Source organism: Colias croceus, chromosome 27 (genome assembly GCF_905220415.1).
Source record: "Colias croceus chromosome 27, ilColCroc2.1".
Lineage (NCBI taxonomy): Eukaryota > Metazoa > Arthropoda > Insecta > Lepidoptera > Pieridae > Colias > Colias croceus.
This window is the reverse complement of record NC_059563.1, coordinates 5,620,429-5,647,915: the sequence shown is the minus strand read 5'-3', so window position 1 is coordinate 5,647,915 and position 27,487 is coordinate 5,620,429. Positions and strand designations below refer to the sequence as shown.

At 32.4% G+C, this 27,487-nt stretch overlaps 2 protein-coding genes across 3 annotated transcripts in view; one reads left to right on the top strand and one right to left on the bottom strand.

Moving 5' to 3' along the window:
- LOC123703639 (ALK tyrosine kinase receptor) overlaps nucleotides 1-19,662 on the top strand; it is a 43,212-nt gene extending 23,550 nt beyond the window's left edge. Inside the window, exons 15-29 of the mRNA XM_045651716.1 lie at nucleotides 1,422-1,567; nucleotides 2,111-2,222; nucleotides 2,912-3,013; nucleotides 3,531-3,738; nucleotides 4,019-4,234; nucleotides 4,885-5,052; nucleotides 6,096-6,290; nucleotides 8,782-8,900; nucleotides 9,860-9,966; nucleotides 10,863-10,952; nucleotides 12,700-12,761; nucleotides 13,927-14,021; nucleotides 15,003-15,123; nucleotides 15,713-15,851; nucleotides 16,137-19,662. Coding sequence (XP_045507672.1) covers nucleotides 1,422-1,567; nucleotides 2,111-2,222; nucleotides 2,912-3,013; nucleotides 3,531-3,738; nucleotides 4,019-4,234; nucleotides 4,885-5,052; nucleotides 6,096-6,290; nucleotides 8,782-8,900; nucleotides 9,860-9,966; nucleotides 10,863-10,952; nucleotides 12,700-12,761; nucleotides 13,927-14,021; nucleotides 15,003-15,123; nucleotides 15,713-15,851; nucleotides 16,137-16,814 — 2,558 coding nt within the window. The 3' untranslated portion in view covers nucleotides 16,815-19,662. The remainder of the gene's footprint in view (nucleotides 1-1,421; nucleotides 1,568-2,110; nucleotides 2,223-2,911; nucleotides 3,014-3,530; nucleotides 3,739-4,018; nucleotides 4,235-4,884; nucleotides 5,053-6,095; nucleotides 6,291-8,781; nucleotides 8,901-9,859; nucleotides 9,967-10,862; nucleotides 10,953-12,699; nucleotides 12,762-13,926; nucleotides 14,022-15,002; nucleotides 15,124-15,712; nucleotides 15,852-16,136) is intronic.
- A 2,488-nt stretch (nucleotides 19,663-22,150) lies between these two features.
- Nucleotides 22,151-27,487, bottom strand: part of LOC123703629 — a 54,254-nt gene continuing 48,917 nt past the window's right edge. Inside the window, exons 9-10 of one of the 2 annotated variants that reach the window (XR_006753025.1) lie at nucleotides 23,812-23,880; nucleotides 22,151-22,975 (exon numbers count right to left, since the gene is read on the bottom strand). Coding sequence is in view for 1 of the 2 variants with exons in the window: in XM_045651699.1 (XP_045507655.1) it covers nucleotides 22,858-22,975 (118 nt within the window). In the remaining variant the exon portion in view is untranslated. The remainder of the gene's footprint in view (nucleotides 22,976-23,811; nucleotides 23,881-27,487) is intronic. The other variant, XM_045651699.1, reaches the window with a different exon arrangement.

Below are 27,487 nucleotides of genomic sequence, written 5' to 3'. Positions count from 1 at the left end.
TCAGAGCCCTGCGTGTATTTTAAATCAAATGGTGAAGAATTAGTCATCATTGGGTTGTATGTGGACGATATATTATTATTTTCAACCAGAAATTCACAAATGAAAGTTGAAATAAAGAAGAAACTCATGCAAGAATTCGAAATGAAGGATTTAGGGCCAGCCAGCCATATACTTGGTATGCGCATCACAAGAAACCAAGATAATATCTATCTTGATCAGTCTAGTTACATAAAGAATGTTTTAGACCGTTTTCATATGACTGACTGTAAGCCAGCTCAAACTCCAATGGAATCGGGATTGAAACTTGTAAAGGCTGATAAAAAGGAGGAGAATTTGGAATATAGAAATTTAATTGGTTGTTTAAATTATATTTCAGTTAGCTCCAGGCCAGACATCGCGCACGCGGTAAGCATGCTGAGCCAGTATAATGATTGTTATGATCAGCGTCATTGGAAGGCCGCGAAACGCGTACTACGGTATTTAAAGGGTACTGTAAACTACAAACTTGTTTTTAGTAGAAGTGGTCTAGACATCAATGGGTATATTGATGCTGACTGGGCTTCGTGTGAGGTCGATCGTAGGTCGTACACTGGGTTTGTGTTTCAAATTGGGAACTGTTCTGTATCGTGGGAAAGTAGAAAACAGCGAACAGTCGCTCTTTCTAGCACAGAAGCAGAATATATGGCTCTATCAGATTCTTGTAAAGAAGCGTTATTCATAAGAACTCTGTTGTATGAATTGTTAGGTAGGCATTGTTCTGTTACGATTTTTAATGATAACCAATCAGCACAAAAATTGTGTAAGAATCCTATGTATCATGCTCGTACGAAACATATAGATGTGCGGCATCATTTTATAAGAGAAGTTGTAAAAGATAATATTGTTAATTTGAATTATTTGTGTACTTCTGAAATGACTGCCGATATTTTAACAAAACCACTTACTAAAGAAAAGCATTATAAGTTTGTAACGTGTTTAGGTTTACAATAAATTTGTTAAATTCTTAAATTGTAAAAACTAAACTTGTTTAATGTTGTACAATAATTATGTACCTACACATTTGTTTAAGGGCCAGTGTTGGTGAAAAGAGTTTGTATAAACAAATGTGTATGTCAAATACCTATGTGTCATCTTATAATTTCTCTCTTCCGTCTTTACCCTTCGTACTACACGCATCGTCTAATAAAGAATCTTAAGTTTATTTAACAATCTTTGCTTTTTCCTGCCCAAAACCCATCAACAACAGCGCAGAAATCAATAGAATACATATATTAAGGCAACCACATAAAGGAAGATAATAACAGTAGTACCAGTTGTAACAGTGGTACCAGACACCAGTAACCAATCACAATACATATATAAATTACCAATCATCTTATTAATCAAAATCGAAATACATTATAATTTAAAATCTCCTCCAGGTGGTAGCACCCACGAAGGTGTAGGCCAGCACGGTGAAGGCGGCTGGTCCTATATTGATAATATAAGAGCTATCAAAGATTATAGCTCTGCTGGTGTAGCCTTACGTACAGGCCCAGGGGAAGTGCTTATAATACCGGCTATACATGTGAGTCTTTCATTTATTTATTTCTTCCCAATCACATAAATTAATCTACATGCATACAAGATTATCAATAGTAAATCTAGATATAATATTAGCAGTAGATGATTTAAAAAAGAAGAAATAACGTTAGGAAGAAAATATGATAAATTTAACAAAGAGAAAGTCAAAGTATATCTGGTTCAAATTTTAGCTTAAAAGAAGAACGAATTGATAATAAGTATATCAGTAGGTGACGATTTAAAAGCAGGAAATGATTAGGCAAATTACATAAATAAAGATAATAGTTTCGAAAATTTGCTTTCGAAAAAGCCTATTGATAAAGAAGACAATATTGATATTAACAATGATCCTAAAAATATCAATGAAATTGAAAGTTACAATACAAAATCATACACCGCATTTATTTTACAAGTCGACTTAAATTTAGATTTCACTCCAGATTTTAGTAAAGTTCTTTACCACCGTGACATCAAAAATGGACTTTAAAGTCTTCACCATGAGAAAAATCCAAAAATAATAAAACAATAAAATAATAAACAATTCCAGGCCTGTGGTTGTAACTACCGCTGTGTAGCCATGAACGAATATAGAAGCGAAGTGAAATGCTACTGCCCCGCGTCCTGGGCTACAGATGCTAATGATGCTACTAAATGTATTTGTGAGTATAATTATTTCTTTGAGATTCAGTTTTATGTTAAGAACTACAGTTTATTTTGGGACTTTTACTCAGAAAAATAAAGAAAATAGAAAAGAAAATATTTTTAGATGCTATTATATTTCCTGACGATTTAAAAGAGCTTTTATAAGAAGTCTAATTGAATAAATAAATGTTTGAGTTTGAGTTTGAGTCTTGAGGAAAGGGAGACAATGTCTTTATAATGAATAACAACTAAATTTCATGTTTATAATTTTATTTAACAAACAATTTTAATTCGTAAACACATTAATTTGTCTTCTCAAAATAAAAATAAAAAAAAAATTGATACATGATTCAGTTCTGTATTTTTTATAATATTTACTACAAAAAATATCTGTATGAAAATTTCAGCTACTTTTATCATTTATCATATATCACCAAAAAACACTTTTTTGAAGTGAAACTTCTTTATCGGGGTTGGAAAAAAATTTTGTGTAACATTTTTTCGTTACGCGTGACATTTTTCCGTTATGTGCCATCTTTTTCTTATCCCTAATAAGCGTGATTCGACGTATTTCTGTAAAGTTGCATATAGTAAATTATTTTGTGAAAAATAAGGTCATAAAGAAGTTTCACTTCTTACGTGTGTACACTAGTACACGCACATTTTTATTTTTAATTAAAATGTATATATATATATTTCTTTCTAGTGGAAGAAACCTGGTCCCAAGGCTGGTGGATTTTGATCATAGTACTCTGCGTCATTGGATTTGTTTGTATGGTCACTGTGCCATGCATTTGCTTACATTTGTGTAAGTTTATTTAGCTTATAATTTATTTATAAGGAATTTTATTTTAGTACGAATAATTAAAATTGTTCAAGTTGTGTGTAAATATTCATAATAATATTAAAAATCGTAGTTATAATAGATTTATTGGACAATTACAGTTGACTTAATATACAGGTGTTCCACAAGGTACCGTTATAGGGCCCGATGTTTATATGTTGTTTAAAAGTTGTAAAAACAAAATTAAAACGTAATGTTTATTTTCTGTGACATTGTTTATTGAAGTACGCATATTTTCAGTGGAAATGGATTAAGGAAAAATATTATAGTTTTAAGTGCCATTACATAATATTATTATAACATGACAAATTGCATATACTATAAAAAGTATTAACTGAATGATTATAATATGTTAATATGCAGCTATAACTTGATTATAATTTGCTTACAAATATAAACTTGTCAGTACCTATTTTCATTTTAAACCTAATTTAAAATTAAAATAAGTTTACACAGTTTCTTAACCAAGCCGTTTCCACAGATAACAAATACCAACGCAAGAAAGAAGCAGAGTTACACCAAAAGCGTCTCCGTGAACAAGCTGTACAATTACACAATTTGCCCACTGCCCCCGATGGGGCACTTAGCATGGCTTTCAACCCCCACTACGGGAGTGAAACATTCTGCCCCTTGGGGGTAGATGTAAAGGGATTGCCCCAAGTGGCTAGAGAGAAACTTAAGCTGATCAAGTAAGTTATGTGTATATTAGGACAAAATTTAAAATTAGTGATATTGTCAATAAGAGAATTTGACAAAAAAGAGCGTGTGTGCTGAGCACACGTGTCAAAAGTGAAACTATAAAAAATATCCATGGCAATACCGCCACGCCATGGAGTAAGGCGACGATTTTGGTATCTTTGAATCTTGCCTAAGAAGTTTCACTTCTAACATGTGTGCTTGGCACACACGCTCTTTATTTTCCCTTTTTATTGTTTATATAGTTGAAAATATATTTATTAATTTTCCTAGGGCCCTTGGTCAGGGTGCCTTCGGTGAGGTCTATCAAGGCCTCTACAAACACCAGCCCGGTGACACAGTAGAAATGCCGGTAGCTGTTAAAACTCTGCCAGAACTATCTACTGGTCAGGCAGAGTCAGACTTTTTGATGGAAGCCGCTATTATGGCGAAGTTTAATCATCCCAATATTGTGCATATTATTGGAGTGTGCTTTGATCGACATCCGAGGTAAGCTGTGAAGGCAATTAATTTATAATGTGAACTAGATTTCCGCCCGCGGCTTCGCTCGCGTTTGCAAAGGAAAACCCGCATAGTTCCCGTTCCCGTGGGATTTCCGGGATAAAAACTATCCTGGTATGTGTTAATCCAAGTTACCCTCTATATGTGTGCTAAATTTCATTGTAATCGGTTCAGTAGTTTTTACGTGAAAGAGTAACAAACATCCATACATCCATACAAACTTTCGCATTTATAATATTAGTAGGATGTAAGTAAGAATGGAGAAAACAATAGAAATAATGGTTTATGTATAAATGTTGCAAAATTGAATTCGGAGGTGGTAGGTAAATGTAAACAGATTGAATATCACATAATAAAAATAAAGTAAAAAATGTGATAGTAGATAATGAATAGTTAAAATACATAGGAAATGTTAAAGTAACTTTCTAAATTTAAAGGTATTATATGTATAAAAGTAATCATTAATGTTTTACACTTTTTAGTGAGTATTGCGATAGTCAATAGACTTTTTCTTGCCTTGATAACATTTTCCCTACTACATTTCTTATAAATAAACCAATAAAAATGCGTTCGATTTTTTCCCCCAATGAGCATTTACGACCTTTGCACGTGCTCATATTATTTGTTTCTATTTTTAGGTTCATAGTACTAGAACTCCTCGGTGGGGGGGATCTAAAACAGTTCCTCCGGGACAATCGTCCCAAACCCGATAGAGCAAGTGCCCTTACTATGAAGGACCTTATTCTATGCTCGTTGGATATATGCAAGGGCTGCAAATATCTGGAGTCGCAGCGGTTCATACACAGGTTGGTCCTTCGAGACGGATTTGTAGTTTAATAGTTTATTTTTATCAATTACTAGCGGTCCGCCCGGCTTCGCCCGTTGTACATATTTCGCAATAAAAGGTAGCCTATGTTCTTTCTCAGGGTCTAAAGATTGTCTGTGCCAAATTTCATCAAAATCGGTCCAGTAGTTTATGCGTGAAAACCATACATACATACATACAAACCTTTCCTCTTTATAATATTAGTATAGATTTTTTTAATGAAGGTTTAAGAGTTGTAAAAGATCTCTGCTTGATGGATATATGGAAGGGATGCGAATATCTGGATTCTGGAGTCACAGAATTCATACATAGATTGGTCCTTCGAGCCGGATTTGTAGTTTAATAGTGTATTTTTATAAATTATCTTGTAAAAAGGTTTATATTAGTTATGTGTATGTGTGTCTATTGTGTTAGATGGATATATGCAAGGGATGTAAATATCAGGTTCATACAGATTGCTCCTTCGAGTCGGATTTATGTGTTTTATTGTTTCTCAATAAAATGTTAATAGTCAATTTGGTTTGTTGGAAGTTTGTTTTTATAGTGCAAATGGTGTTTATTTGTCAGTTGTTTAAGATTTCTTATTTTATATAAAAAAATAACTATATATTGTTAGACGTAACTTTTGATTTAATATTTTTGTGGATGAGTAGTTGTCAACATAGTTGTCACTGTTTCCTGTCCGAACATGCTTAGCTGTCGTATACTATAAATTGCCGCGTTCCTTTGACTCGTGGCGCATTCGTACGAATTGTGCCTAGGGGCTCGGACGTTGTTTATACGACGGCGTCCGACTAACGTTACGACTAACCTAACCTAACCTAACCCAACTACCCACACTTTGCTAATAGTCGTTGACTCGCTGCGATTTGTTATCAACTACCTACATCAATTAGGTAGCTGTGTAGAATCTCAGTACATTCTTATTACATTCAAACTAATATTTAAACCGGCCTCGCTTTTTATTTCTTATAATATTTATTTATTAATTTTAAATAATTATATTTACTTTTTGTATCACAGGGACATAGCAGCCCGAAATTGCCTACTAACATCCCGCGGGCCCGGCCGTGTGTGCAAAATCGCGGATTTCGGTATGGCGCGAGATATTTACCGCGCTGACTACTACCGGAAGGGCGGGAAAGCCATGTTGCCGATAAAATGGATGCCGCCGGAAGCTTATATGGATGGTGTCTTTACTGTCAAAACTGATGTGTGGTGAGTATGGTAAAAATAGCTAAATTTGATGGTTGGATTGTGGATGGTTGTATGTTTCAATATGTTACTTAATTATACAAAAGGGAATGTGATATCATATTATGGAGTTATTTTTCTCTCATCTGTATTTAGTATTTACTATCATAGAACATTTTGAAATATCGCTATAAGGTAAACGCAGGTATTAACGACCCCTCTAAGGCAATTTCAAAATCAACCATATTTTTTAAGTATACTTGTTCTTCTAAAGATTTATAATTTCATTTTATATGCTAGTGTTATGTATAAAAAATGTATTTATTGAAGCAAATACATTCCAATAAAGGATTATCTTGTAAAAAATAATTTCCAATGTGACTTAGTCGATTGTTGCTATTACCGACCCATAAAAACGGCTGTGAAGCTATAAACGATTTTTATGCAGCTATTCCCGATCGTATGTGAGAGGAAGCCTTTTTCCAGCAATAGAATGTATAGAAGCTAGTGATGATGATGATAACCGATCTTAATAAAATGAAATAAAAATGCAAATATATTCGTATTTTTTTGTTGTCAACATAATACTATTAATATATGTACATATATTAAATTAAGGATTTCAAACTCTAGGATATTTCGTTATGCTATTTGATTGATTGCTTCGGCGAGTTGTGTTTTACTGAATACTTTTCGCCGCTTTCGTGGCTCCATATTTCTGGAAAAAATATACCTAATTATATGTTTTATGTTAATTTAACCTTAAAAAATATAATTTTTAATAGGCACCTATTATGTCATAAAAGTAATAAAAATATATTTGCACGCTCAATTACGAGCAGAATGTTTAAGGATCAATATTATCTGTATATACAAACATCTTTATTCTACATTCTGCAAATTTGAATTTGTAGATGAGAAACTAAACACTCTATATTCGATCGGTAATAGCTTCCTATAGTTGCTATTGCCGACCCACATGGGTCGGTATTAAAGTATGTAAGTATAAACCTAAATTGTATTACCGACCCATAAAAAAATGGTTATTTTAATTCATTTGACCATCAGACTATAAAATAGATTATAATTGATTAATGTCATACAAAATATGAACAAATGCATATTGTTTAAACAAAAAAAAAACAATGATTTACTACTGTAACTATTCGATAGGGATCCTCGAAAATATCATAACTTTGTATAAATTGACAACGCTAAAAGACACAACACTAGACAAAAAAGTTTAGTCGCTAATAGATTTTTATGAAGACTCATAGCTTAGATTTAAACTGGTCCATAAAACCACTTGTGTTAGTGTGATATAATAACATAAAAGAAAATAAAACAAAAAGTTACGTTGCTGCCATTGCCGACTTACGGGTCGTTGATACCTGCCACGACTTAAACTGGTGAAGCTAACACCGTCCCATTTTAATTTTAAGTTTTATCGTTTCAAATTACTTTTTATTAATAAAATGTTGTAAGAAATGAAAAGTTGACACTTAAATGCATTGACATTTAGTAATATAAATTAAAGTATAGATGTCATTTGTTTGTAAATGTCTTAAAAAGATACTCACAGTACTTACCCGAAGGAACAACGGAACAGTACGACACGTCCTGCTTCCACGCTACCCCGCAGCAACTTACGCATTTTAACTCTTTTTTGCTCAGTTACTCACTCTAACGTTAAAGTATACGATGCTCAAGTAATACATTCGTGTATAACTTTGCCTACCTATAGCTAGAATAGTTCTGGAAACGTTTAAATTTCGAATTACTTTTATAGGTCGGTAATACCTTCAGATTTTCGATGGGTCGTTGATAGCTGCGTTTACCCTAACTTCATACATCTCAATATAAAAAATAGGTATTCCCCCAGTCTTCAAATCTTGTTTGTAATAGAAAAAAGCTTATCTGCAACAATGCTCAATCCATTTCTCTATACTAAAAACTTGTGCTTTAAAGCTATCCTATGCTCAATCCTTTTCTTATTTTCAGTTTAAAAACCATTTGTCTTTTTTTTACCTCAGATCCTTTATATTTAAACTAGCTTCCGCCCACGACTCCGTCCGCGCGGATGTCGATCTTCGCGTGGATGGTTTATTTTTCCATTAACTCTGACAATGACATCTTATAAATATCTATTGGACCCAAATACGGCTATAATAATACGTAACGTGTGTTCGCGGTTCTACAGAACAACGTATATGGACAAAACTGAAAAATTAAGATTAATTTTTTTACGTATTTTTCCAGGATAAAAAGTATCCTATTTTACGCCCAGGATAATAAGGTATAATTATACCAAGTTTCATCGAAATCGAACCGTTAGTTTTCACGTGATGCCTTCACATACAGACAGACAGACAGACAGACAAAAATTTTTTTAATCACATATTTGGGTTTGGTATCGATCCATTAACACCCCCTGGTATTTATTTTTTTAATATTTTCAATGTACAGAATTGACCCTTCTACAGATTTATTATATGTATAGATAATTGTCCAACAGGTCGTTCGGAGTACTCCTCTGGGAGGTATTCTCTCTGGGGGTGATGCCGTACACGGGCTGCTCCAACCGGGAGGTGATGCAACTTGTCTCTGGTGGGGGACGGCTGGATAAACCTTATGGTATGGTCATCATCACTACATAGTATAAAACAAAGTCGCTTTCTCTGTCCCTATGTCCCTTTGTATGCTTAAATCTTTAAAACTACGCAACGGATTTTGATGCGGTTTTTTTAATAGATAGAGTGATTCAAGAGGAAGGTTTTAGTATATAATTTATTAGGTTTTAGACAAAGCGGGCGAAGCCGCGGGCGGTAAGCTAGTCGACAATAAATAGAAATAGAAATAGTGTTTTATTTGCCACCATGTAACTCTTAGTAATATAATACACAAAACAGAAAAAAAATAGATAGCAATGGAGGCAAAAAGGACTCCCCGTCAGCAAAGCAGCAACCATTATTTAAAATGTATTGCTGCACTGATTTTCAGAGGAGACCACGTGGACACAACGTGGTCAACTGGACTTACAATCACGTTAAAAAATTTTCGCGACAAAACTCTGCCTAGGCGCGTATTACTTAGGCAGTTTTCTTATAATCAAAACAATGTGTTTAAAAACACATTTTTTGATGACCTTTTAATGTGCATTTGTGAGTATTATGTAGTATGCCAGTGTTTCTTTATTTATCTGTTTTGTGTTATTAGCTTTTTCAGATTAAAATGTTATATTATGTCGTAAGAATTGTTATTTATTAAACTTTATTGTACAAACATGAATGGACAAAGCAGAAAAAAAGAACAATATCACAAAAAGGCATCATTTGTACAAAAGGCGGCCTTAATGCTGAACAGCAATCTCTACCAGGCAACTTAATATAAGAATAGCTATATAATAGTGGAATAGTATTTCAAAAATATACAACAATAAAAAGCAATACAGATGAACAAAGAAGCTCCTTTGGTATTTTACTACAAAACCTTTATTGTATTAAGATTTTATTGTAGATTTTTCTTTGATGTATTCAAATGGGGTATTTAAATATACATAATACATATTATATTATGTAAATATTTTCACGCAGGATGTCCAGCAGATGTATATCGTCTAATGTGCGAATGTTGGAATCCAAATCCCGAAGAGAGACCTTCATTTGCGCAGATGTTTGACAGGCTGCAGAGATTCTTGCAGGTAATAATACAATTATTATATGAAAATCTCAAATAAAATATAAATTGAACTTAACTTCTTCAAGTTAATGTAAAAACAGAAATATAAATAAAATATCACGTAGAACATCTGTGTTATAGTAACAGCAAAAGAAATCAAAATGTAGGTTATAACATTTTTATTTATTCTTCTTTTACTAAGAACTATCATAAAGTCATAATCGTACAAATGGGACTTTAATGTTTCTGCGTAAAAAAATTGATTGAAATTAATAAAAAAATTTGCAAAAGTCATAATCGAGAAAAAGTAATGGACCAAGAGTCGAACCTTGTGGAACACTTATTGTGTCTTTTTCTAAAAATTGCTGCAAATGCTTCATGGAATTTTTCCTTTTACCATTGTTGTTCTTTGCATGTACAATGTACATGTGGTTTGGTTTACGACGCTTTAAAATGACATAATCATAAATCTTTCTACACTAGATCTTGGTTAATAATTCAAATGCTTCATACAACTCAATTACTTATTACTATAAATAATAAATAATACTTTTTATTATACTCATTTTTTATTACATTTACGTAGATTTGCGAAACAGTAAGAGCCCCTCATAAGGACATTTAAAAACGAAAAAAGAACGTGTGTTCCGAGCACACGTGTCAGAAGTGAAACTTCTGTGGCAAGATTCAAAGATACCAAAATCGTCGCCGTACTCCCTAACATTACGATATTGCCATGGAGCGACCTTGAAATTTTACTCTCAACGCGTCTAAATACGTTTTACTTCAAAAGTTGGATATTCTCCATATCGTATCTAAAATATAATTATTTCACGAGGACCTTTCTTTTATATATTTACTTTTGTAATTTTTATTTCTTGGTGCACAATAAAGTGTTTTTGTTTGTTTGTTTGTTAGGACCCGGAAATAACAAGCGCCCCCCTCCCAATGATGAGGTCACTGATACCTCTAACTAACGACTACTTCGAACATCTCAACGGAATGCCGGTATGTACAGCTTTATCCTGAGTTAAAGTGATTTGGTATTTTTAGATAGCAACATTGGTAATAAATGTCAAAAGTTAGATTTTCACGGTGTGGAAAAATTTTTAGATCATAGGATTTCACAGTGTGTTAGATTTCTGTATCTTGTGATGATTGCATTTAGTTATTAAATGATTTTTAAGAACTGACTTTCCACAAATTCAGAGATTGGAAATTTGCATAGATGTTTAAGAGAGGACATTCGTTTAAGATGGTAAAATGTTTAAATAAGACACAGAAGTTTTCCTTTCGACGTTATTTCAATTTGAACAAAAATAGATAACAAATTACAGCCCAATCACAGAAAAGGAGAACATAATATATAATAACCTAACAACCAAATCACTTTAGCAGTTCGTTTAGAAATAAACCACAATGAAATAGAAATAATCACAATTCTTTGACAGTTCAAGTTAATATTTTATCTGTACAGATTTTTACATCATGCAATCATGAATACATTCACTTATCTTTATTAATACTAATTAATTATATTAAAATGAAACTTAAAACATACTAATGGATAACCGTGTTTTTCTTCCAAACGTTTTCGCTCTGGCTACTAGAAGCAAGTAAATAGCGTCTTTTTATATAAAAATCGATGTTAGCGTAAATGATTGGCTTGGGAGTGGCGCATGAACTTGCCTTAAATTTTTTCTTTTTTAACTTTTCAATTTCCCGCCCTTTCCTTGTAATAAAATTGCATAGATATAGCAACCCCGTAGTTAGAGAGATACGTTGAAACGTCACTGCATGGTTTTTAAATTAACGGTCATTTTGAAAATCGAATTAACACGAACCATTTCATTTTTCAAAGTATCTCTTTTATCGGTTTTGAGAAAATAATTGTTTACTTGCATAGTAGCTATAGCGGGAATTTACCTGTATTTTGAACCCTTTAATATCAAGCTTTATAAAACTTTAAATATGAGATTTAAATAACATTTTAAAGAGAAAATAAAATATTTTTATAAAGCCTGATGTTTTTCTAATGCACGACTAGTTTTAAAGTGAAGATATAGGGAGGTCAAAATAATAATGGTCTATGGTCTTACTTATCGTGATTTTCAATATATATTTTGTATCTTTACGGATACATTTCATTTAAACGACCTTAATACACGAATACGAATATCTTACGAAAAGTTAAAAACAGAGATAATATAACAATAACTAAATAAAATTGCAGTATAAGCAAATTATTCATATCTGATTCAAAAACACAAGCCTGAATTCAAATTCACAATTTAAGCCATCGCGATCGACACAAAACCTAGAGAGATTGACGTACTATCGACGTTACCTGCCTACTTGACAGCGAATCGAATCGAATAATAAGACGTATGTTATTGTTATTATTAGTTTGTTTGTTTGTTTGAACGAGCTAATCTCAAGAAACGATTTGAAAAATTCTTTCGGTGTTGGATAGCCTATCGAGGAAGGCTAATATAGGCTGTATATCATCACGCTAAGACCAACAGAAGCGAAGCTACGCGGGTGAAACCGCGGAGCGCAGCTAGTACATCTTAAAAACACCAATATCCTGTCACTGTCAATGTCACACTGACACAATACTTAACACCAATATTCTATTTGTCACTGTCAATGTCATACTGACACAAGACCACAGATTACAAACACCAATATATATGTAAAACAAGACCATAGACCATTAGCCCTCCCTGCATATTCACGTGCGCTGTGTTGGCAGCGGTCGTCAGCGTGTGACTACCTCGTGCCGATGGTGCCGCAGGAGAAGCAGACGGACGATAGGTAATATTGTTGTGGGACGCTGATTATATGCCTTTTTCAGATAAATGAGATTTAAAAAAAAGCATTTTAGTAGGGAAATTTCGCGGTAATTTAAAAAAAATCAGTCGTGCTTATCTTTTTATTTAGAGGGTTCTTAGGGACACCCGCAATAGTTTTCAAAAAAAATTGTCTATCGAGTCTAATAGAGATTATATCTATTTATTAAGAGATTCAAATAAAATTACAAGTATAAATTAAGAAAACTCGCCACAATTTAAAAAAAAAGTCGTTATATCTCTAGCGATTATACAGAGTTTCGATAATAAATCGAGACACAAAAATATGTTATTAAATATATAGATAACATGTTTTTAGAAAAGTGATGGGTATATTAAGACAAGGCTGTTATTGTGAGAGTATAATGTCAAATTTACTTTGAGATAAATATTTTGTATATTTTTTACAAGATGAATATGTGGCATCCCTCAAGGATCTATCATTGGTCCATATTAATTTCTTCGTTTCACTAATGGCAATAATCATTAAATTTAACGTTACACATCAATTCTTGGCAGTGATCAGCGTTCAACGGGATTAACTATTAATATTTCTTATTCAATAACATTCTCAAATACATTTGGCACTCCCTTTACAATTTGATGTTGTTTAGCTAACTAGGATATGCTGAGATATCTTTTCCTGCATCTTTCAATCGAGATTTTATTATCTTTTTCACAATCTTTAGACGTGTGTTGTTTAATCAATAATTTAGAAGATAGCCCAGCAAACAGGATGAAACTAAATTTTCCCAATATATGAACATTTTAATTACTTTGATTTGATATAACTTATTTTCGTATAATTATAAATTTGGGAAAATTTAGAAACAAAAATATAGCTCCTATGACAGAGCAAAATAGGAATGCCTAGAAACCCTGCAGCCTTTAAACTAACAAATAAATGGTCAGACTAATACAATTAATCTAAAAGTGATTTAACTAGACAAAAACAGGTTTTATTATTTTAAGCGTAGAATTTTGACAATTACCCACTTTTAGATATCTATATTTTAAACATAGGTCAGAATTGTTAAACATTCAGTGCATTTTTTCAAATTATAAAGGCTTTAAAGTTTATTTTTGTTCAATAAAAGTGCGATATTATAGAATAAAAAAATCAATTATAGCCCAACGGAACCGTTGGTACCTCATAGCAAAGGGCCAACGGCGACATCGGACAGCCAAGAAATGGAGGATTCACCATATCCACCTCTACTGAAAGGTAAGATTTAAAATAATTCTTAGTTTGAAATATGTAATATTATTTTATTTGTGGTTTGAGTACAATTTTTAACGATTTTTGACTATCAGTGAAGTCTACTCTTAAGTAAAGAGCAGAGAGAAATAATATTTTAGGCACTGCTTACCTATAGACAAACTTATACGGCATTTCGATTAATAACTCATATTGATAGATATAATTTACTGTACCGTAACTCATATCACTGGTGTTACAAATTAAATATTATGTGCATCAGGCTCTTTATAGTTGATCGCAGGCATCGCGTTACAAAATACCAAACTATAATATCGAGACTTGCCGTATTCATGTACAATGAACTTGTAATGTTTCTAAATACAAGTACCCACAGGTGTTTTTAACTGCAAGGTTAGGAAAGAAAGAATAAATATACTTACTCTCATATGAACTTATATACTAAATTACAAATTATACAACAGCAACAAAGAGAGAATTAGCTAATTCCAAAAAATGGTTGTCTGTTAAGTCGGTTTACTGACGATAGTTGAACGTGACAACGTCTTAAGGCCGATTCACCGATTGTGCTTATTTGTCGTTCGTTCAGCGCTCTCGCTTGCACTTCAAGCCTTACATGGAACGCCTCAGAGCGAGTTAACGCCGCATGAGTCATGTTTTTTCGTGCGTGCAACCGGCTCTATCGAATTATAAAGCGCGTGTCGAAATTTTGTGTCAGTGTTTGTGTCAGCGGGTCATTTGTAACAGGATGGCGGTTCTACAGGGGACTTAGTACGCAATGAAAAAAAGAAAAATGATGGTCAGAACGCTGATACCGGATACCTTAAGATACTGTAATATTTTATATTTGATAATCTTAACATAAAATATTATAGTATCTTCACCGTATGTGTGACGCGCTTAAAACGTTGTCACAAAATAAATTTATATTACAACACTCTCACATAAATTTTAATACCAAATTACAAACTACCCGCACTCTACCAGCATCACCAGGCTATGGCAACATTCGGGCGCTAGCCGCGGGCGCGAGCGCACGTCGCGAGGGCTGCGCTGTTTCTGCCGGAGAGACGAGGACAAAGTTTCTGCCGTCTAACTCCACCGATAGGTTTGTATTAATTATCTTGATTTTTTAAGCTATTGCATAGCTTCAATCGCGGGCCTTGAGCGCGGGGACCGAATCGAGAAATTCCGTAACGAAAAAACCTCACGCTCCCCACTCCGATGGGCGGAGGTGTGGCTTGAAGGCATAGCATGCAATAGCTTTACCGCGGCAGTCCCCGAATGACACACGTCTTTTTTTTGTATTTACCTGTTTACATACAAATGCATAATGGGTGTTATTGTTTTGCTGGGTAATATATAATGTAATTTTTTTTATTAGGTATGAGTATGGTTTACTTATCTTTATGTTACGAAAAAAGTAATATATACGATTTGATAAGGTGATCAATGCTTATCTATTTCTGAAGATTCTGAAAATGATATCGTCTTTTTAATCCTGTCATTTTTCGATTTTATGTTCGATAGAGATAAAATATGTTCTTTCTCTCTAGGTGGAATCTTCAATTTTATCTCAACAGTTACTTATTTTATAAATTCGATGAATTTTAAAGTCCTACCACGATGACTCGTAACAAAAATTAAGTAAAATTTTGATATATTTTTGAACTAAAATAAAATGAATAAATCCTCAGGTTGCTAAGTTCAGTAGAAGTGGCATCATTGGACGAAGACTCACCGACAGACAGCGACAAGCCGACCATCTGGGAGACATCATTTATCGAGAAGAAAAGTGCTTCAGAGAAGGCACCGAGCATCGAACCTGGACCCACTGTGAGATCTATGTTTTTTTAGATCTAGTTTTAGTAATAAAAAAAATTGAATAGGGTTAGATTTGTGATGGTAATTCTTTTTTCTGAATTTTGTTTCAATATTGATTGTAATGATGGAATTCTAGATGATGCTTGTTATTAATTAATTCGTGTTTAACAATTTTGGTAGTAGTGCTAAGATTAAATATGTAAAACATGTAATTCAAAATGTATAGAAATATTTATTTCTCCCCTTTTAGTCTATAGTTAAATTTCTCAACCTTCCTAACCTACCATATTTCCACAGGTCGAAAAGCTTATAAGCATCACTCCCACCTCACCGAAACCACCAGAAAATGTGCTCTCACTAGCCATAGAATCGAAACCAGACAATAAAATATCACCCGATAAAACCAAACCAGTCCCAGATAATAAAATACCAGATAAAAAGCCAAATACCCTCACAATTGAGAAGAAAACCGCTCCCATCGCTTCACCAGACCCCCCGCGCATCAACGCATGGGCCAAAGAACCACCCAAATTGGTCCCAAAACCAAAACCTCTATGTCTTGACGCAGCACAACTAGAACAAAACCTAAATGCACTTAAAAAGAACAGCGGATCTGTGAACCTAACAACCATGAATATCCTACCCCCATACATAAATGTTGTCACTCCAAACAAACTATCAGAGTCGAAAACAATTCAAATTGACCCGAAAAAGGCAGTCATTCACGACCTACCTTCAGAGGAAAATGAAGATAAAAAGATAAAATTGTCAAGTTCAGCTGCCAGTTTACTAAATGGACCTCTAACGGATGTGCCATACGCTGACAGCAGTGATAACACCTCATCCGGTTCCGGGAGCATACAAGGAAATTCACGAAACAAAAGCTATCCCGACATTAACATCGTGAATAGCAAGAATAAAGTTAAGAAACAGGGTAGTGAAGGCGATAAGGTCGATGTCGAAATCAGTTGTTAAAAACCTTTGCCGTTAATTAAAAAAAAGAAACGTCAAACTGTCAAATGTCAAAAGCCGAACTCCTAAAAAAAGTAAACGTCAAACGTCCCAAGATGGCCGCTTGACAGCTGTCAGTGTCATGTTTTGGCGCCGTGTTGCCGTTGCAAAGACAATTCGTTGTAAATATCGATTGATCATTTTTGATTTCGATACATAATACATATATTTTTGTTAGACGATTGTACAAATTGTTTATCGTTAAGTTAAACGACGGCTTCCTGTTGCTTATAGAGATAAATAGTTTTATGTGGACGCTCAATTTGCTCAATGTTTTGCATAAAGATTAGAACAATAAAAATTTTCTACGTGTACGTTGTTTTCTACTTTTTTGTATTACCATTGATTCGCTTGTAGCATTTGTATTATTTAGCGATGTAGAGATATAAATGAATGTTTTATATCAATACGAATACGCACATCGCATCAAGTATTTAATGTTAGTGCCTGACGAAATCTCCATTGTTTATGACACGGATTATTGGTTTGAGAACTCTTCGAAGAAAACACTGAAATGCGTTTAGAAATTAATGTTTTATATTTTATTTTTATCAAACGTCGAAGGTTCTCAAATCGACGCACATCTCCACAATTAAATAGGTATTTAAGTAGTGCTTAAAATATTTGTACATAAAATAAAAAGTAGTGAATTGTGTAAATCCGCCCTAAAAATGTGAAAAAATAGACACAAGATTGTCATAGTAGTTGTAACGTAGATATTAATTGCATGTGTAATATTATGTGTTACGCGGGTACGAAGTTGAAACATTGTTGTCTCTTTCTATCACATTACATTGGTATACGCATAGAGAGAGACGGCAATATTGTGTTTTTTTTTTATTTTAACTACGCCAACGCCCGCCCGACCTGCAATTTAAAGTCAAAAATTCGAATATACATAATATTTATTGATATATGTATCAAGATATGTGTTAAATCACAATGGATGCTTTAATTAAATTTTAAGATAGATTAAGAAGAGTTGAAGAGTATTATTTAAAAATATATTTTCTGTTTGTAACAGTAGTGCCAAATTTCAAGCCTCCAAGCATTTATTTATTTCGAGGCATGAAACGACAGGGTATAGCGTTATTTTGGGGTGTTTCCAAACAAAATCTATTCGTATTAATTATAAATTAATTTTGAAATGTTTACTGTTAGATGAATGTCATAATTGTTATTTGGTTCCTAATTTACAACGGTTCCTATCTCCCAAATTTATTTTTAACGTTATTTATTTTGCGATTGTTTTAAGGAATATTATTGTGTTATGAACATAAAATGCGGAATATTGTGTAGGAACTAAAAAGTATGGTGTCTACATCATATACAAAATCTTTTTCTATAATAAATTATTTATTTGACAATCTACTTTGAACCGTTAATGTAAAGTTTATTCATAAGTTTAATTAAATGTTTAAGAATATTTTTTATCTACACTATCAAAAACAATTTATTGAACAGATAATAATTTTATTATCTATAATTTTTTAATTTTACATTACCGTTTTAAAATTATTTGATGCAATTTCACGAATAACGTTTTATCGTCACTTTCATATTGCTCAATATAATTATTTTAATGAATATCCTTTAGAATGTAATATTTATTTTGTTATATTGCTTACGAAGGTTGTGATTAAGACGTAGTACCGGTTGAAAGAATTACAGTTCCTTTTTTAGGTGACTTTAAAATGTTATTCTTTTTTTTATCTGTCAAAGTCAAATTTGGCGCGTCGGGAAAACATTCCTTGCAGTGTTTTTAAAAGCATCGATAATCAATAATCGTAATCGATACCACCAATTTTTAAACTATTAAAATATGTATTGTCATTTTATTTCTACTAATAACCGAGGAAAAATGCAGTAATTTAAAACGCCACAATAACATTGCTTTTAGGAGTATTATCAAATAGAAAATTGTACAGGTTTAATTTTCGATGTAGCTTTTTCACAATGTTTTTAAAAAGTAAGTTACTTTGATAATTTATTGTCTCTGTGTATATAAAATATATGAGAGACAGCTGTGTAAGCTGAGAAGTGATTTACCTAATTTAAGTATCAATTACCACACTTTGTGGGATTTTAAAGATGAATTATAAATAATTTTATATAGTGCATTGAGGTAATGGCGAACTATGACGTTATTTTATGATTTTTATTCAAAACGATGCCAGTATAGTATTATGGCAAAATGTAAATACCATTTTCACAACGTTAACAAAATTTACCTAATAGATTTGCATGCAAAAAATTTCATATTACGCAATTACAACGACGCACTAAAATATATTATTATAAAATGAGTTTATTGTTGTCAATATTTATTTTATAAAATTATTAGATAAATGAAGTAGAGTATTTAGTGAATGTATCGAGTTATATGTTAATTTGTACCTAAGAATATTAAGTTTAGGAATAAAATAGAGGTTGTTAATGAACAGCTTCTATAATTACTTTAAAAACGTTATAGAAAACTTATCCTTTTCTTAAACAGAGACAATTTATAATTGTTACTCTATGCTCCCTTGCTATGAGAGATGAAAAATATTTATTTAGGTAATAAATACTTTAAAAGAGTCCACGGTACATAATCCTTTTATGTAATTGTTAATTATGTATTGTACTGGATTTAAATAAGGACAACGAAATTACTTTACATTGCAAATTATTTTATTTTCAAAATATGGAAATGTAAACATGTTAGATATAAATAAATTAATATTATTATATAAATGGATAAATTGTAAAGTTCATAAAGTATTATGAGCGAAGTGTATTGGTTATCGCAAATAAATGATAAATTAATGTATATGTCATGTTGTTTTATTTTACGACCTATACTTACCTACTTCCCTTTCTACAAACCTGTATTTCCTTACCAATGACATACTAAAGACCACAAATAGGTAACGTACTTATTACTTACGTGAAGATTCAAATACATAGCAAATGGGACATTGTAAGTTGTCTACTTATTTATAGCATAAAAAAGTACATAACATTCTTACCGAAACAGAAAAAAAATTAGCCATTAGTGCTCTAATCATGGCTCAAAGGCCAAAGCCTCAAAAGTTCATGAAAAATACGGAATCATACATAATATATGTAAATATGTTGGAAAACACCAGAATTCAAAATGTTTATTTTGCTCGATAAACCGTTAGGTAACCGACTCACCGACTCAGCCACCCTTATTTTGTAAATGACAAAATGTGGTGGATGAAGCAGTGTTTATGATTTCGTCATCTACAAACGGCGCCGTTAAATTAAAAACACTCGCAGTTTTGTTATGCAGAAAATTCATTTCAATTCAGTCAGTCACCTCTGTGTACTTAGTTTAAAAAAAACGAACCTCATCTTTTTCAACCTTTTCACAATTTCGTAAATATTGTCCATAAATTTCTGCTTCCAAATTCTTTGTATATTATGTAATGGAATTTTCGGCCTATAGGTACATATGTGTTTATGTGTATCGGCATAATATAAAACTGCGAACGTTTGTAAACAGACAACGCCGTTTGTAAACGGCGAAATCGTACAAATTGGCGAGCAAGAAAAACAAGAATTCGTAGCATTATCGTAGCGAGGCTTATGCCAGACCCTACGTTCACACGGTGTCGCGATTTTCTCTACTGAATCTGTTTTTTGCAGGATTCGCAATGCAAGATGTGTTGTGTGAATTCAACAATCGGTTTTTCCGATGAAAATAAGATTCGGCAAATCGCGTTTCCGGGTGAACGTAGGTTAGAATTTAGATGCTAGGTACATTTGGCTGCGACTTTTTTACGTGTGTTCAATGCCCGATTATTTGCTATTAGTTTTACATATTTGTGTGAAAAGTACCTAACCTAAAACTTGGTTGGAGTGGGTGGATTTGTGTCGGTGCCACGAAAGTTGGTTCTTAAAGAGTTGAAACGTCTATTTCAAATTTTCTAGTCTATCTTTATTATGATATGAAGAATATGAAAATAAATAGATATATTTTGTGTTAGTGAATTTCTGTGCCCTTTGAAGGGTATGGGGCAGATGCATTACACATATCAATTTCACTCACTTCACTGATCGATATCCTTTATTGGCAAGTAGGTGATCACTGTACACTGTCAGACTCCTAATTGTTTTTATTGTTAGTTCTCACCGGGAATCGAACCCGGACGGACCTCTATGGTTCTACAAGTCAGCCATATTGGATCGTCTGATATTCGAGTTTTTGTGCTTGTTTGGATATATTCATATGTTTGTTACATATGCGATCGGTTATCACAATTACCTACCTACTTAATGTATTTTAAACATAAGGATATTTATATACAAAACATATTTTGTTAGGTAGCCTATTTTAGGAGGATAGGGATTGTTAGTAAGGTTGGATAGGAGGTAAGGTTGGATTGCGCAGTCACGCTAAATAAAAACCAAAAATTCATTTCAAATTTCCTTTTATTTTCCTTTTAAACAATTATGAAATGCTTAACATTGATACAATTACAAAACTTCTACTTACGCTTACAGCGAATACAATAATAATTTAACAACGAATTAATAAAAAGGCCAGGCTTATGTTGAAATTCTACCTTTTTAATTTTTTATAGACATGACAAACATAACATAGTCTATGTTAATTTTTAGGCGGGAAAATAATTTATTCATTTTAGCACAGATAAAAATTGCATTTATTTCCCGTGGGAAAATAAAAAGAAAATATATTTAATCTCATATAATAGATAATAATGTAAATAATAATTTGTACAAAAATACTGAAAGCTAAAAAAAGGATTGTATGTACTTACTTAATTCAATTCTAACACGAGTACATATACATAGCTAAATTATAATTCATTTTCGGCTGAGTATTGATTTTAAATAGAAAAATATAAATTGTTCGCATCAAAATAAATCATCATGACAATTTTCTAAGCTTATAACAGGAATATAAAATGTTTTACAATAATCGGAACATGTGCAAGTTGTAAATTCTTAACGTACTGGACATCGTTATTAAGCCAAATAAAAAACTTATCCAAGTAACCATAAACTTAATACTTTTGGGTCGCTATACAGGGTGTCCCACTATCGGTATACTAAGCGCGAAGTGACTTGTAGTCTTGCATACACTGATCAAGTAAAAAATACTTAAACAACAAAATTACGCCAAAATTTTTTGCTAAATTTTTCCTTAAAAATAAAATTTATGTTTTCTTCTCTAACTTCGCGCAGCCGGCATATACCGCTTCTCTAATGTGAGCATTTTGTCTATGAAAACATAATCTTAAACGCTAGCTCACGTGCTGATGGCAAAGTTGGGCGGGTTGCTTGTTATGGATGTACACAAAGAGTTTTAAGAATTCATCTATTTCAGAAAAAAATGGGTCTGGAATTTTATAAGTATTTTTTACGTACTCAGCGTATGCAAAACTATAACCTCCATTGAGCTTTGAATACCGATGGTAGGACACCCTGTATAAGAAAGTTTGCAGTAGAAAATCGCGATATTCTAAGCAATAGTGACTTAATAGATAATAAACTCGGTGTTTAGGACTAAAAATAATGTGATGTATAATTATTGCACTAAGTAAAATAATCTAGCTATCAGTAAAGTAAAGTAAAGAAATTAATCGATGTATATGATATGAGCGAATATAATCTACAAATTCATTACTGCATTAATTATTATCCGACCCTACTACAATATATTAAATACCTACATATACCAGAAATGTATATTTAAGATCGAATCTTAACATAAATTTATCCGTATTTTAAATCATTCGATACATCAACCGTGTAAATACTATACAATAAAAAGAAACGTGCACGCATATTGCATATTTTGTGCGATGTAATAAAAAAAAAAAAGATTGCAGCATCCCTATTTCATATTGCGTAAAATCGGCGGCAAAACTGACAGCTACAAGTAGGACAGATAAAGCGAAACACGTTCGGATACACGCACTAAATAAATATTTTAACACAACACTATCACATTGGCGTTTATTTATTTTTTCGCCTAGAAGTCGTTATCGCTCGAAGCGTCGTAAGACTCGTGGATGAGTCCGGGCGGAGGTTGGTAGCGCACGCTCGGCGACAGCACCGGCCCGTGGAATGACTGCGACCGTAGTACGTTACTGGAAAAGTCATCATTTTATGTAAATATTTAATAAATTAAGTAGAGTTATAGTCATTGAAGTATTATAAACAACTAGACTTACAACCACCTATAAAAAGATTCTCAAAAATGTCTGCCAAGCGTTAAAAACATTCATAGAAAATTTGAAATTAACACCGTATTTCTTGGTGAAAAAGTAAAAATGCGATTGCAAAAACGTGATTGTGAGTCTAGTTTTATATAATAGTGTAAAATAACACCATGAATTTGTTAAATAAGACAGATTTAATAAAAACAAGTTTAACAAGGTTGTTAAGATTAGGCGTATATACAAAGAGCTTTAGACATATTAAAAAAATATCTTTCCCAAAGAAATTTTTCAGAAGTGCTACACATGATTTGTTTTTACGTTAATTTTACACTCTATTATTTCACCATTCTTATGTGGTGAATGATGTCTGTATTTAAAAAGTTATTTCCGAAAAATCTCCTTTGTATTTATAAGCATAACGACACGAGGTAACAACATAATATGAAGTATAGATTTATGTAATATACATTTATAAAATACAAATAAATAAAAATAAATACTAAATTAAAACCATAATAATAGAACTCCTGAAATGGTGAAAGCCAATGACGAGGTGATTCAATTTGAAAAGTGTCATGAAGAAACCACTAATTCAACACCACATTTTTTTGTGTATTTACATAGTTTAGAAAATATGATAAACCCACACTGTCTAGCGGAATGAATAGCAAAAATATTAATAAGCATTGCGATTAAAATTTGTGCGGATTAGTAAGTACGAATATCCAATTTCCCTCGAAATGTCAATTTGACATTTAACTAACCTCAATTACACAAGATGGCCGCCGTGGCACTTTAGCCAAAATTGCATGCATATTGGCAACTGTCACGCTCTAAAATTTGTAAGATATATTGTATTAAACATTTATTTTTTATTAACAATTAATTGTACTCTATATTTTTTATTTATAATCTAATTAATCACCAAAAATAGTTTTTAATCGAAATTTACAACAACACAAAAGAAGGAAAAACAATAGAAACACAAAAGAAACAACTCAAGTAGGAAGTATAAAGCTATAGTTGAACATAAAAGTATACTACATTCTTGTATTAAAAGTATTATATCTACAGGTACATTTTTACAATTAAAATGCAGATATTTACATTTTGATTCAAATACAATACATAATTTTAAAATGGACTCTATAATGAATAAACACAGCTGTTAAAACTTTCATATTGGATTTATGTAACTTTTATTTCACAAATATGGCAATTTCAATGATTTTCATAAAGTCTGATCTATCCTACTAATATTATAAATGCGAAAGTTTGTGAGGATATGTGTGTGTTTGTTACTCTTTCACGCAAATTACACTGAACCGATTACAATGAAATTTAGCACACATATGGAGGGTAACTTGGATTAACACATAGAAAAGGTTTTATCCCGGAAATCCATCGGGAACGGGAACTATGCGGGTTTTGGCCGAAAACGCGGGAGGAAATCTAGTTAATTATTAAAAAATAACCATAGATGACATACAATATTAACAAAAATAAAACAATTTTTCTAGACTTGCTCAATAGTCAACGAATTTTTGAACAAACTACTAAAGAAGTAATGTAAAAATTTACAGGAACTTTAGTTTGAGTTTGTTTTAAATAAAAAGCATTAGAGCACTTTAGTTTGAGTTCAAACTTGTTACGAACTATTGTAAGGTTTCATTTCTTTTAAATAATACTACTTTGACGTTCAGTTGAAATTGTAAATAGTATTTGCGAACCTCAAATAAGTGCTGATTTACACAGGGTCAGTAGACAAGTCAGTCGCGGCGCCGAAATTCGGCGCCGCGACTGACTTTAACTGTTTGCATAGACTTCAAGCCTCTGTACTGACTTCAAATCTGTTTACACAGGGTTTTTTTCGGGTCTATTTATTTATTTATTTATTTATTTATTTGGAGATCTTACAGAAACAATTAAACCCGTGTAATATATAAATTAATGACATACAATGGTAACATTAACAATTGTTTCCTCTACGTCTCACAGTGAACATAAATAGAAAAAGTAAAAGAAAAAAAAACTCACTTGTACAATAATTGATAGGTATCTGTTGCAAGGGAGCCAAATACTTAAAACTAACACAGATTTCTGAAATATTAAACTAAGGGAAAGCATTAACTAAGCATGTACATTATCGAACGTTAGAAAAATTATACATATAATTGGCTAATTGTACATTTGAAACTATATCGGGAGCATGAAAACATATCTATTTCATTCAGTTTGTCATTGTGTAAGACACACATTCTGTGAAGTGGCGCGCGTTGTCCTGCGTTGGTTCTGGTATGTTGTAAATGGAAAAGACATTTCGAACGAGTTGGTCGCGAAGGCACACGAAAGGACAAGTCGGCTAGTAAGTTCGAAGAATCAATTTCACCCACGCAAATGCTTCTTAAAGTGACAGCATCAGTTACTGAACGTCTGTTGGTCAAGGACATCATGTTATATTTTTCTAAGAGTTGGTTGTATGAGCATTTGGGAGAGCATAAGCGATAGTTAAGTGTGCGCAGAAACTTCTTCTGTATCATTTCCAATTTATTTACATAGCAATTATAAAATGGATTCCATATAGGAGATACATAATCGAGGTGTGATCTAACTAATGATTGGTAGAGGCAAATAAATGTGTCCTTTCGTCTGAAATTCTTAGTAATTCGAGTGATGAAACCTAACATACGGTAAGCTTTCTTTAATATGTAGTCAATATGTACGTCCATTGTGAGTTTAGCATCAAGATAGACGCCTAAATCACGAATAGTCGAATCGGTATCAAGAATGTGTTCTCCTAGTTTAAATTTTGATGGAATAATATTTATATTTTTAGTAAAACGGACATGTTTGCATTTATTGTAAGATAGGTATAGCTTATTGTGTTTGCAGTATTCGCTAAACCTATCAAGGTCATCTTGTATAAGACGAATGTCATTTTTATTTGATATGGATGAATATATTTTTAAGTCGTCGGCATATAATAGAAATTTTGAGTGTTTAAAGCAACTGGAGATATCATTAATAAATATAGTGAAGAGCAAAGGGCCGAGAATAGATCCTTGCGGAATACCAGACGTTACAACTACTGGAGAAGATTTAAAACCGTTCATTACTACCACCTGGACACGATTTTGTAAATATGAAGAAAACCAGCGGAAAAGATTGCCTTTTATGCCATTGAAGGACAATTTTTTTAAGAGCAACATGTGATCCACCTTGTCAAATGCTTTTTTAAAATCAGTGTAGATGGTTTCTATTTGACACTTTTTATCCAGACCTTTAAAAATATAGTTGGTGAATTCAAGCAGATTTGACAAAGTGGACCTGCCTTTAACAAAGCCATGTTGTTCTGCAATAATAAAATGTTTAAGGCTAGAGGATATTCGACCGTGAACCAATCTTTCAAATACTTTTGGAATTACTGATAGTATAGATATTGGACGATAATTTGCAATATCATTTTTGGATCCAGATTTAAAAATAGGGGTTATAAAAACTGTCTTCCACCTATTCGGAAAAGTTCCTGTTTTTAAACAATTATTAAATATTATTTGTAATGGCAAAGATATACTTCCACTTACATTTCTTAAAAATATGGGACTAATATTATCAGGTCCTGAGCCTTTATTAGGATCGATATCCTTTAATGCTTTGTATATTTCATTATTAGTTAAGTTTATATGATGCAAATTTAGTATACTTTTATTGTCTAAGAGTTCAATGGTATTGTAAGCTCCAGGGGTAATAGGTTCAAATACAGATTGAAAGTAATTGGAGAACATTTCGCAAATTACGCTGGGATCGCAAGATGAAGAGGTTGCTAATTTCATGATTTTAGGATAACCTGAGTTGGTTTCTTTTAAGTCAGACGTGTATTTCCAGAAATATTTGATGTTCTCCTTAAGTGATGATTCCACGTTAGCTATATATTTGGTGTAACAATTCCTAATAAGTAATTTTACTCGCTTTCTAAGCAGATTGAATTCCTGATAGTCTCTTAGTGATTTATAGACTTTCCAACGCGTCCAAACTTTAACTTTCTTTCTTAGAGTAGAAATTAAACCTTTAGAAAACCACACTGGATAACGTTTAGATTTCGTTTTTACTAAGGGTACCTGTTCCTCAATAATTTTATACATATATTCATAGAAAAGATCAACCGCATCATCAGGAGTGAGGCTACTAAGTTCCGATATCCAGTCTATATTCGAGAGATCTTGGTTAATTAAATCATAGTTAGCTTTAAAAAAGTTTCGTTTCGTTTTGGGAGCGCTACACATAAGGTCGAGTTGAGTATCTATTTCCAGTATGGTATCTAGGGGAGGATGGTGGGGAACTACGTTAAGCAACGGGTCATCTGCAACACAAACAGAAGTTCCTATAATGTTACTTAGGATAAGGTCGAGTATTTTATTATTTTCATTTGAAATTGTGTTA